Below are 13,397 nucleotides of genomic sequence, written 5' to 3'. Positions count from 1 at the left end.
ATTCCGTTTGATAAACATCAAAGCTAATTCCGTTTGGTAAATACCAAAGCTAAATTCCTTTGGTAAACACCAAAGCTAAGCCCGTTTGGTGAACACCAAAGCTGATTATGAAAATCTCTTGCAATGAAGCTTGTCAGATATTAAGCACAAAAAAAAAAAAAAAAAAAAATAATAAATAAATAAAATAAAAAATAAATAAAATAAAAAATTGAGAGAAGTTAGGAGGCATTTGCATTGATCAAAAGATAAGTGTCTTTACACTCTGACAGAGAAGTTAGGAGATAGTTCTATTGATAGTATTTCTTGAGATTTGCTACATTCCAGGGCCGAGGTATGGCTTTGCCTTTGAGATCCTCTAGGTAGTAAGTTCCATTTCTAGCAACGACTGTGACCTTGTATGGACCTTCCCAGTTAGGTCCTAGTTTTCCTTCACCAAGCACCCTTTTGTGATCCATAACTTTCCTCAAAACCAGTTCTCGAAGTGTGAATTGCCTTGGGAAAACTTTTTGGTTGAAACTCTTGATGAGCTGCTGTTGATATGGTACAAGTCTGATCAGTGCTGCTTCCCTTCGGCCTTCTGCCATATCCAGTGCATGTGCAATAGCTTCCTCATTACTTATGCTTTCAAACAGCTTAGATCGGAGGGTTGGGAGACCAACTTCAAGTGGGATAATAGCCTTCATCCCATAAGTTAGAGAGTAAGGTGTTTCCCCCGTTGAGCGTCGTGTCGTGGTTTGGAAAGCCCATAACACGTGGGGTAATTCTTCAACCCACTTTTCTTTTGCATGTTCGAGCTGCTTCTTTACTCCGTTGATGATGGTTTTGTTCGACACTTTTGCATGCCCATTACTTTGTGGGTACCCTAGAGAAGAGTTTCGATATTTAATCCTGAGGTTGGCACAAAATTTCTGAAGATCTTTTCGTCAAACTGTGTTCCATTGTCTGCAATTAGTACCTGCGGGATGCTGAAACGGACCACGACGTTCCTTATAACAAACTGCTTTGTGTCTGCTTCTTTGATACTTGCCAGTGCTTCAACTTCAACGCACTTAGTGAAATAGTCGGTTGCAGCGATGAAGAATTGTCTATTCCCAGTGCCTTATGGCAAAGGTCCAACAATATCTAGACCCCATTGGGCAAAGGGCCACGGGCTGGTGAGTGGAGTGAGAGTTTTGGCTGGATAATGAATTATTGGAGCAAACCTCTGAAATTTATCACACTTCTGAATGTACTGTTGTGCATCTTGTTGCATCTGTGGCCACCAGTACCCATGGGTGAGGGCTCGGTGTGCCAGTGACCTTCCACCAACGTGGCATCCACAAATCCCATCATAAATTTCATAAAGAACATTTTCAACTAGATTTGGATGCACACACAAAAGATAAGAACCGAGATAGAAGCGTTTGTATAGCTTCCCAGATGGTGAGTCCCAGAACCGAGCTGATCTATGTCGGATTTTGTTGGCTTCTTTCTTGTCTTCAGGGAGAGTGCCAGATTTTAGAAAGACAAGTATTGGATCCATCCAGCTTGGCTCTAGGTTACTGTAGAGGAATGGAGATGCAATGCTTGGTTCTGGCACGAACTCAACCCAAACTTTTCTAGCGTCTTTGGCATCTACTAGTGAGCCGAGGCAGGCCAGAGCATCAGTATGGCTATTTCTGTCTCTACGGATTCGTTCCACTCATATGGATCGGAAGTTTTTGAGTAGATCCTTAGCCTTGTCTGTATACATGGCCATTTTTTCGTCTCGTGTTTCGTAGACCCCAGTAAGCTGGTTTACAACCAACTGAGAATCACTGAAAACTAGAAGTTGCTCTGTACTGAAGTGTTCGGCACTGCGTAAACCAGCTAACAGTGCTTCGTATTCCGCCTTATTGTTAGAAGCCTTTCAACCAAGCTTAAGAGCTTGCTCCCAGATAAATCCTTCTGGTGATATAAGTACTACCTCTGCTCCCGAGCCTCGGTTATTAGATGATTGTCGACATAGAGCTGCCAGATGTTACCAATAAAGAGTTTCCATGCTTCTGAAGCACATTGCTTTCGTAGTTCGGTGGTGCGTGGCACTTGTACTGAGCTGGAGTTCTCGAGCTCGGTGCTCTGGGTGGTAGTGAATTCGGTAACGAAATTCGCCAAGAACTAGGACTTAATTGTTGTTCTGGGTTGATATCGAATGTCAAACTCACCAAGTTCAACCGCCCATTTCACTGTTCGGTCGAAGAAATCAGCTCGACTGAAGACAGATCTGTGGGGGAATTCAGTGAGGACATTAATGGTGTGACCCTGAAAGTAATGTTGCAACTTCCTTGAGGCGATGAGCAGTGCGTAAGCTAGCTTTTCAGTACCGTGTCTCAGCATCTAGTAGAGTCTTGCTAACGCAGTATACTGGCCTTTGTTCCTTGTTAACCTCTCAAATCAATACCGCACTTACGGCGTGATTTGAGATTGCCAGATATAGGTATAGTTCCTCCCCCGGTTCTAGAGTGGACAAGAGAAGTGGTGTATTGAGGTATTTTTTGAGACCTTGCAATGTTTCGGTACATTTAGGACCCTATTCAAATGCAACCTTTTTTTCTTAGTAGCTGGAAAAAGGGTTTCATCCGATCTGAGGACTTGTTGATGAACTGATTCAGGGCGGCTGCCATTCCAACCAGTTTCTGTAGCTCTTTAGCCTTTGTTAGTACTTCAAGCTCTTGTATTGCTTTGATTTGATCTGGATTTGCCTCGATTCCTCTGTGAGTCACCATGTATCCCAAGGACTTCCCTGTTTCTACCCCGAAAGCACATTTCAAGGCATTAAGGCGAAGTTGATAGCTTTTCAAGATACCAAAAACTTCTTTTAGGTCTGTGAGGTGGTTTGTAACAAGCTTGCTTTTCACTACCACATCATCTATGTAAGCTTCCATGGTTCTTCTGAGCTGGTCCTTGAACATTTGAGTGATCATTCGTTGGTAGGTTGCCTCGGCATTCTTGAGGCCGAACGGTATTATTTTGTAGCAATAGATGCCTCTTGGAGTAATAAATGCTTTCTTTTCTTGGTTTGGGCCGAATAGTGGTATCTGGTGATAGCCGCTATAAGCGTCCAGAAAGCTCATACGCTCATGTCCCGCTATTGAGTCTACCAGTTGATCAATGCGAGGTAGAGGAAAACTGTCCTTGGGACAAGCTCTATTTAGACAGGTGAAGTCAACGCAGACTCTCCATTTTCCGTTCTTCTTCTTGACTACAGATGTATTGGACAGCCATTGTAGGTACTGAACTTCTCTAATCGCCCCTGATGCTAAGAGTTTGTCAACCTCGGCAATTATTGCTTCAATGTGCTCAACTGAGGATCTTCAAATTTTCCGCACAATAGGCCGAGCGAAAGGGTTGATGTTGAGTTTATGGCAAGCAAAATCTGGATTCAACCCTGGAGTATCATATGCTGACCATACGAATACCTCCATATTTTCCCTCAACAAATCGAGCAGCTGAAGTTTCTCATTAGCGTCTAGCGAGGTACTGATAAGGAAGTACTTGTCTGGGTTATCCTCCTTTACTAGGACTTTCTTTAAATCCTCTACTATCTTTTCTGTTGGGGCTCCTCCTACATCCTCCAAGACTGGCTGTTCGCCTACTTCAACTGTCTGTACCCGATTGCAAAGTTGTTTAGCCTTCATAGCTGCCATGAAGCAATGTTTTGAGACAACTTGGTCCCTTAAGATCTGCTCTACTCCATGTTCCGTTGGGAAGCGAATGAGCTGGTTGTAGGTTGAAAGGACCGCTTCCATTTGGTGAATCCAAAGACGACCGAGTATGGCATTGTAAGGAGAAGGTGCATTAATAACTAGAAATTCTATTTACAAGGTCTTTTTCCCTGGCAACACTATCTTGCCAAGTGGCCATTCAAGTTGTGAATTGAAGCCGACCAAGGGAGCTGCTGTTGGGGTGAGGTGTTGCTCAGAGACACCAAGCTTCCTGAACAAGTCAAAATACAATATATCTGTTGCACTACCCTGATCTACTAGGACTCATTTTACGTCAAATCATTTCCTAATTCCCATTGTTATAATTAGTGCATTAGTATGTGGGTGCTGAATGCCTTCTAAATTCTAGTAAATGAAACGGTACACAAGGAGGGCTTAGGTACTGTGCGTAACTTTTTTAGCGCGGGCCTTACTGACATGACCTGCTGAATCTGCACAGCTTTGGCAATTTCTTCTTTAAGTGCCTCTTCACATTCGTGGCTAGTTGTTCCATGGATTACATTTATCACCAACCGATGAGGATGCTCAAGGTTTGGTTCTGGTAGTAGGTTCCCTTGTTCGGCCACCACTTTATCCTGATCAATGTAGTTTCGGAGGTGTCCAGCAGCGACCAAGTCTTCCAGGTGTTGCTTCAATGCTCTGCAATTCTGAGTCATATGCCCCCTATCTTGGTGATAGGTGCACTTGAGCTTCTGATTGCGTTGAGCTGGATCTTCTAACATTTTTGGCGGCCAAATAAAGAATGGCTCTCTTTTGATTTTTTCCAAAATACGATAGATTGGTTCCTTGAATACGGTCACAACTGCTTCGTGGGATTTGGACTTGTCTATTTCATTCACTGTGAGTCCTCGGTGTTCCCATCGGTCCACTCTTTTTTTGTGTTGAGCTGTTTGTTCAGTTGGTGCTACCTCTATGAGGATCTGATCGTCTTCGAGGCGAGCGTACTGCTCAATCTTGGCACGTAAATCTTTCAGTGCTATGGCTGGGCGCTTGGTAAGTGACTGTCTCAGCTTACTTTCTGGGCGTAGACCATGTTTAAAAGACATTACGGCTATCTGTTCGCTGCAAACGTTTTCCTTCAAGTCATTGTACTCCTCCCAATACCTCCTAGCATAATTGCGCAACGTTTCTTCTTATTCCTTTTGGAGACCGAACAGTGTATCCGATTCTTTCGGGATCTTAGTGTTGGAGACGAACCTGGCCAAGAACTCTTCGGAGAGCTGCTTCTAGTCGTAAATTGATCTAGCGGGGAGAAAATCGAACCATCGAAGGCCGGATTCTCCCAAGCTAGATGGGAAGACTTTGCACATCAGTGCCTCGTCTTGGCTCCAAAGGGACATCATCTGCTGATAATGGCTGATGTGCGTCAATGGGTCTGACTTCCCATCGTATGACGTGAACTTTGATGGAGTGAATTTCTTGGAAGGTCTCATGACCTCGATTTCCGGGGAAAATGGAGAGGAGACGAGCTGATCTAATGCTCAGTGCTGTCTCTGGTGGATAGTACGGTCAAGGTGATCTCGTTGTTGCTTATTTTGCTTGTTAGCAATCAACCAAGTACGAAGATCCTGAGGAGGGTACTCTGTCTGCTGGCTATCTATTTTCTGCCTCTTAGCCCTTCTTCGGCATGAGCCACGGGTGTGGCTGATCGCCGCCTCACTTTGTACTTGGATTGGCTGGCTTTGCTGCCCAGACTCATTTCTGGGGACCTTCTTCACTGGTGGTTTCTCTATCGCAGACGAGAAGGCTCTACGTCAGTCTTCTTCTCCATTGGGTCACCCATCACCTTTTTGAGTTGTGCTTTCAGTTCCTATATCTCCATTCCCATGGAGTCTATGATTCGATCCCTGTAATCCTTCTCTAGAAGAAAGTGATGAGAAGAACCTCCAGCGAAGGGCAATCGATGCTCAACAGATTCGAGGAGTCCGGTTGTTATTTCTGGTTTGTTCTTCTAGGTCTGTTGGGAGTGCCAAGCCTTTATTCTTTGTCTTCTCCGTTTGTGGAGTCAGTACCGAAGGTGGGATGTCTTCAATCCCCATCGCTGGAATCAAGCGTAGAACTTGGAGATAAAGTCGTCTACGCTCACCGCACCAATTGTGTGTACCGAATACTGCACTAGATGATTGTGGATCGGAGCTTCGAGCTTGATTGGACTATCCAGGAATTGAGACCTTGCAACAATGAGCACTGTTAGAGCTACCTGACCAAGGCTGGCCAGATAACCCCTCCGGTGTAGAAGTGAGAGATCGGAGAAGATGAAGGATCCTCTCTCAGTGTTGAAAGTCTTGTTTTTGGTGAGTATAGTTCAGCTTAGATCAGTTACCTCCAATTTGAAGTTAGTATAGTTTATATAGAACCCCTTGCTTGTTGCCCAAGATAGTTTCACGGAGCTCTGGTGCTGCCATGTTTCCTTTTAGCATTGCCCTCGGTGGAAGACCATCTAGTGGCTGACTAGGAGTGTATATACTCATTGTAACCATGCTTGTAACAAATCACATTCCTTCTATCAACTGTTTCCATGATTCTAGGAGGAGGGGACCAGCTGAGGTGGTATTCTCCATGTGCATGCATTCATAGCTTCCACGTTTCTCTAACAGGTCCCTTTAGCTCGGTCCCTTCATGCCTCAGCTCATCCCTCTGTGAGATTGCTCGTAGAGATGGGCCGGCCCAGTATGATATCTTTGTGTGGGCTCGGCCCCTTTTGGGTTCAGTCCAAGGGTCAGGTCTTGTGGCTCGGCCTAGCCCAGTATCATGGCTAGACTGACCTTTCCACTACAGGCTGGGCCCAAGTGCTTGAGGACTTGGGTGGATTGTTGACGATATAGTTGGACTAATCTGAGTGGCCCACTTGCTTGTCCTGCTTCTCAGGTCTTGAGTCTAATGGATTAGGCTGGCCAAAAGGCTTGGATTCGACCCATTTATTATTTATCCCCTTCAGGTATGCTAGGTTTTATCTACTTTATCATTCTTAGATCAAATTGATTGAAGATCTATTGATCGATTGAAAAAGGTCATAATGTGCATTGTAGATGTTAAAATTGAACACAAAATAAATATATACATACATTGACAAAAATATAAATATATACATACAAAATAAATATATATATATATGAATAGGTTGACAAAAATTTTAGAATAGATCTCAAGAAGAAATTATGTAACCTTTCTTATATTCATATGGATTATATGTTCAATTATGTGTCAAATGAGTACGACCAAGTCCAAAAACAAGCTCTGTTTGCTTAAAACAATGGATTGAAATTCACTGAAGTAATGGTTTCACTTAATAGTTTATTAAATTTGATTATTTCAGTTGTTTGATTTTTTATTAGAGTGCTTGTCCAAGCTCTCTCCAACTAATAGATTTGCTTGGTGATGAGAAATTTGTAACAATTTGTAATGCTGCATCATAGCCCTTTTAAGACTTCATTCATGAAGAAAAATAGAAGATATTTTGAACTATTTGAGTGAGTTTCTTTTTTCTTTTATGCATAATAAGCTGTTGGAAACTTCAGAATTTATCATCCTAATAATATGAAGGTGTAGACACCCTGTATATAAACAAGTTTTCTTGCTGGTGGATAGGTTTGGCTTAACATCTTGCAATTTCCCTTTGTTGGATGTGAATGTGCATTAATTATTTATTCTTTGGTTTATATTATGTGCTCGTAGTTGAGTCCATTCATGTTTGATTGTCATTGCCTTTTTAGCGTACATGTAATATGTATAAAAATGCCCCATCATAAATAATAGTATGAATTACCATATTACAATTCATAATAATGAATATATAAAGTAGAAAATAAGAGATATATGGAGTCTACACATTCTTTTTACAGAAGAATCAAGTTTCTCAAAAGAGTTCATATCATGTTTAACTGTGGTAGTTTGTGAACAATTATATGAATAACAGGGGAAATATGGTTCTTGGAGACATTTTTTGTGGAAGAAATAGTTTCTAAGAAGAGCTTAGTAATAGTTCATATCATGGTTAATCGGCTATTTATGTTACAGGCTACAGATGTAGTTTTTAGTGCAGAACTTTGGACAGTGCCATGGACAGCAAAGACCATTTTGCAGGTAAATTACTTTTCCATTTATTGTATAGTTGTTATTAAACTTTGTCAGTTTGATAGCCACATTTTAATAAGACCATCTCCAACGGTTCATCAAACCCAGCATCAAATTTAAAAATTGGTGAAAAAGTTACTGTTTGATACTCTAACGGTTGCACCAAATCGATATCAAAATGAGATTTCACCAAACATTTCATCAAACTGAGAACAGGCGAGCATTTCACCAAATCACTGTTACTGACCGTTGGGGTGATACCAACCGGTCGACCGGCCGGTTGACCAACCGGTCAACCAGTAAAAGATTCAAACAGTTCAAAAAAAAGTTCAAACAGTTAAAAAAAAAAAAAAATTCCCTAACCGGTTGACCGGCCGGTCGACCACCTGGTCGTCCCGGAAAAAGTTCAAAAAGTTCAACAAAAACGGTTCAGACAATTCAAAAAAAAAAAAAAAATTTCACTCACCGGTTGACCAGCCGGTCGACCGGCCGGTCGACCACCCGGTTGTCCCGGGACAGATTTGGTGAAAGGTGAACCGTTGGAGCATCTGGTACCAGATTTGATAAAATGAGTTATTTTTTACTCAGATTTGATGAGAAATCTAATTCACTGTTAGAGATGCTCTAACGTGTCTTACATCCATCATAATTTAGTAATTGCAACCTAAGAAGTGTCCGTGCTTAGAAGTGTTGGTGGTGCCTAGATCTGATAGCCAATCACATAGTTGTTATTAAACATTGACATGTGTCCAACATGGACATATACCACCCTAGAAGTTTCCGGGCGTTTTAGATTGTAGACAGAAAATCATTTGTAACAAGCTAATCTACAACTGGTGAGTGGATTTCAGACTTTTCTGTCATGTACACAAAACTGCTCATTGACAAAAATATCCAACTAAAGCAGAGATGTGACAATTCTAAGTTTTCATTAACAATGCATGCTGTTGTAGCTCATTCTAGAGTATGTTCTCATCTTAACTGTGCATAGCGAGCAAAAAAATCCTAACGGTCAAGTTTGTTGGATATGTTTTAAGAGAAATGTTAGGGATTATGAAAGACTTTTCATGAAAATGATCATGAAAGATTTGTGACTCTTAAATTATCTTGATTAGTGTGTGGTATTTTATTCTAAGTGTAATCCAAAAGTCACAAATCTTTCATGATCATTTTCATGAAAGACTTTTCATGATACCTAATATTACTGATGCTTTAAATAATGTCAAATTAAACTATTTACATTACCACATTTACATTACTATTGAAGGAAGGAAGAACTAAAAAACAGGGGGTAAATTAAACGAACCTCCCTTAAGGTTGGATAAAATATAGTTAACTCTAAACTTTTGACATAATTACAGTATAATTATTTTTTTTTTCTATATTCTTTGGACCGGAATGTCTATAAGTTTATTGTCTTGAAATTTGTATATATATACATGCATATTTTTGGCAGCATATTTTCTTGTACTTGCATGCATCAGTTGAAATGAAGTAGGTTGGTCACTCTGTTTGGTGTTTGGTGTAGTTTACTACGACCTCTCTCCTTTGCTCTTTTTTTTTTTTTTTTTTTTTTTTTTTTTTTTTTTTTTTTTTTAATTTTAAATTTGACTTTTTGTACTTGCCTTCATTTGAAGGCTTAATATAGTTTGGTCTTTATTAATTTATTAAGAGAATAATTACTTTGCTTGTTTTCACTTTTTAAAAAATATTTTTTAAAAAATTTTGCTTTCTTATTTTTTGTATTTTTTTGTTTTTACTAATTTTTTTTAATATTTTAAGTAATTTTTTTTTATTTTTTAGACACATCTAACATAATTACATCTAAAAAGTAAAAAAAATTAAAAAAAATCTTTAAAAATTCACTAAATACCAAAAATATAAAAAAATACAAGAATTCAGTATATTTTTTTATATTTTTATGTATTTATTAATTTTTTAAAATATTTTTTCACAAATTTTTTACTTTTTAGATACATCTAAGTAAGGTGCATCTAAAAAAGTAAAAAAAATATTTAAAATTTAAAAAATATTCACTAAAAAAAAAAAAATACGAAAATCAAAAAAGCCAATTTTCAAAAAACTTAGGGTGTGTTTGGTTTGTGTTTGCAAAGTAGTTTTTGAGATAAAAAATATGAAAATTTGTTTGGTTTGCCTTTTTTCAGAAATAGTTTTGGAAAATTATTTTTGGGAGAGAGTTTTAAAAAAAGTGATTGATTTGATATGTATGAGAGAGAGAGAGTGATTTTAGAAGTAGGCAACCAAACAAAATTTTGAGATTTTTTTTAAAAAAATTTGTTTAGTTTAATTACTCTTAAAATTTGTTTGTAGAGAATTTTTTTCAAATTTTTTTTTAAAAAAACAAATCAAACAAGGTCTTAATCTAAAAAAACTCAAATCAAATTTTTTAAATCTATCATAATCTACCGAGAGTATTGTAAAAACTTTTGGCCGACCCCTCCTGTAAATTTATTCTTTTTTAACTTTAAAGTACACAAGTGAGAGGAGAGACAAATAATATTAAAGAGAAACAAGTGAGAAGAGAGAGAAAGATCCAATACGTAAGTGAGACAGATGAAAGAAAGTCGTCAAGTCCAAGGAAAGAGACATAGATGAAAGTGAGAAAAATAAATTTATAAATAAATTGTACTATTAAAAATCGGAGAATTCTATCATACCAAGTTCCTATGTATATACGTACCAAGAAGTTCCTATAAGTAGAGGCTACAACAGCTCCGATGGCCAACGGATTGAACAGCACACCATTGGCTGAGATCTCGGTATCCTTGCCACTGCTGTCTTCTGCTACTACTTCTGAGGATGCAGGAAGTGTTGTGCCCTCCAACAACGCAACATCTGACCCCAATTCTTCTCCACCACAACGGCCGTAGAGAACTCGGGAGGAGGCAACTTCGACATTGATGAAGCAGCTCAAACTTCTGAACCGAACATAAACATAAGAGCTCTGATAGGCTCCATGGTGGCACAAGCCCCTTCAGCAGCATCAGCATCAATTAATATGGGTCCATTTGGAGATACTGTGAGGAAAGTTATGGTGAATTACATTGTCAATATTAGGGAAAACATGTGATTCTTCATAAGTAAATCAATTAATGGAATAAAAATTAATGTGAAAAAATTAAATTAAAGGCAACACAAAATTTTTACGTGATTCCCTCAATGTGAGGTACGTCCACGGGATCGAAATCCGATTCCACTATCAACCAAATAAGTTCTAAACGATTACAAACGAGACACTAATGGTCTCACAAACCACCCTTAGGTGAATTCTAAATAACCACAAATAAACAAAGAGGAAAGACCTCACCAAATAGATGAACCAAAATTTTCAGAACCAAAGTTAAAGAAGACCCAAAATAACGAACCAAGCTATGCTTCAAAGCACAAACCCAACGAAGACAAAACAATCTGTAACAGCCGTCGCTATTCACCAAGCAAACTCACTGAATCAGGAAGCACTAATCTCACCAATAATTAATGATAACCCAATGGATGCTCACCTTTGAAAACCCAAAAAAATAAGGCAGCCGTTCCTTCTTCTTTTTAGTGAAAACCAATACCAAAAAATATGTAATGTGAATCTAGGGTTTATTATCAAACCTTAGTTGTTTCTAAATTGGATTGGGTCTCCACAAATTAAATATAATATATAAAAATATATTATAATTAATACTAAACCAAATTAAATTCTTTTTCCAAAACCAATTGGGTCCCACACTCCAATAAGGAGGTATATCCCAACAATTCTCCCCCTACCGACTTAGGTGGAGACATCAACCATACCCGCCAAAGTTCGACACTTTAAATGTTTGTCCCTCGACAAAGTCTTTGTCAACATATCTGAAATATTATTATCTGTGTGAACCTTTTCGAGTTGAAACAATTTCGAATCTAACACATCACGAATCCAATGGTATCGCACATCAATGTGTTTCGATCTCGAATGAAAAGTAGAATTTTTGCTTAAGTGAATAGCATTTTGATTATCACAATAAAGTACATACCTTTCTTGCTTCAAACCCAACTCTTGCAAAAATTTCTTTAACCATAACTCTTCTTTGCAAGTTTCTGTAATGGCAATAAATTCAGCTTCGGTAGTTGAGAGAGCAACACATTTTTGTAATTTAGACTGCCATGCCACAGCTCCCCCTGCAAAAGTCATCAAATACCCCGAAGTAGATTTCCTTGAATCAATATCACCAGCCATGTTAGAATCTGTGAACCCATCAAGCATCGGCTTACCATCCCCAAAGCACAAACATACCTTCGAAGTCCCTCGAAGATACCTTAGAATCCATTTTACCATTGTCCAATGTTCTTTACCCGGATTAGAGAGAAAACGACTCACCACACCAACGGCGTGAGCAATATCCGGCCTTGTACAAACCATGGCGTACATCAAAGAACCAACTGCTGAAGCATAAGGAACTTTCAGCATCTCTTCATTGTCTTTCTCACTTGTAGGACATTGATTCGAACTAAGTTTGAAGTGACCCGCAAGTGGACAACCAACCGGTTTTGCTTTACTCATGTTGAACCTCTCAAAAACTTTCTCAATGTAGCTTTCTTGAGACAACCAAATCAGCCCTTCTTTGTGATCACGAACAATTTTTATACCAAGTATTTGCTTTGCCGATCCCAAATCTTTCATAGCAAAAGACTTGCTCAACTCCAATTTCAACCTGTTTATCATGGTAGAATCGTGACCCACAATTAACATGTCATCAACATAAAGCAAAAGAATAATAAATTTACCATCCGGGAAATTTTTCACAAACACACAATGGTCCGAAGTGGTTTTAGAAAAATCGTTATTCATCATGAAAGAGCCAAATTTTTTGTACCATTGCCGCGGGGCTTGCTTGAGACCATACAAACTTTCACTACAACAAGTTGGGTCTTGGATGACGAATTTTTTTCGTCTCCAAAGAGCTAATTTCGTCACTATAGATATTTGTGAGGAAATATTTTCGTCACCGGGTTCGTCATTGAATGTTTGTCACTAAAAAGCATCGTGACGAAAAATATTTTCGTCACCAATGAAATTACTTTAGTGACGAAACTTTTTGTCATCAATAAAATAACATTTTGTCACCAAAAATCCTCATTTTCGTCACCAAATAGTTTTTCAGTACCACATTTATAACTTTAGTTGACGAATAAATTTGTCACGCATGTTGATCATTGATGAGGAAATAATTTCGTCACAGTAAGATGTAAAATTGACAAAATTTTTCGTCTCCAAATATCATACATGGGTGACGAAATATATTTCGTAACAAAAATATATATACATGACGAAATTTTTAATCACCAAACAACAAAATTAATGAAAACCTTCATATGTATACTATAGTGAATTTTGTCACAAAAAATATTTATTAGCGACAAATAGTCACTTTGTCATAATAACAAATACAAATGACGAAAACAATTCGTCACTAAACTTGTCCCATATTTTGTATTTCAATTTAAATTATTATTTTACAAATATCCCTATTTATATCCCAATAACCTTTTAAATGTACTAAGAAATCCATTAGCTATAATATGCCACTC

General features: G+C 38.5%; 1 protein-coding gene across 1 annotated transcript; it reads right to left on the bottom strand.

Moving 5' to 3' along the window:
• Positions 1-287: 287 nt before the first annotated feature.
• LOC145824012 (uncharacterized) lies at positions 288-1,522 on the bottom strand. Its single transcript, XM_082923596.1, has 3 exons — positions 1,203-1,522; positions 956-1,085; positions 288-677 (listed from the first exon to the last, which is right to left on the bottom strand). Exons 1-3 carry the CDS (start codon positions 1,520-1,522, stop codon positions 288-290), a joined length of 840 nt encoding a protein of 279 aa, XP_082779722.1.
• Between the last annotated feature and the right edge of the window lie 11,875 nt (positions 1,523-13,397).

The sequence above is a fragment of the Camellia sinensis genome, chromosome 4 (genome assembly GCF_055761805.1).
Source record: "Camellia sinensis isolate YWXY chromosome 4, ASM5576180v1, whole genome shotgun sequence".
In the NCBI taxonomy this organism is placed as follows: Eukaryota; Viridiplantae; Streptophyta; class Magnoliopsida; order Ericales; family Theaceae; genus Camellia; species Camellia sinensis.
This window is presented reverse-complemented; position numbering and strand designations above follow the sequence as displayed.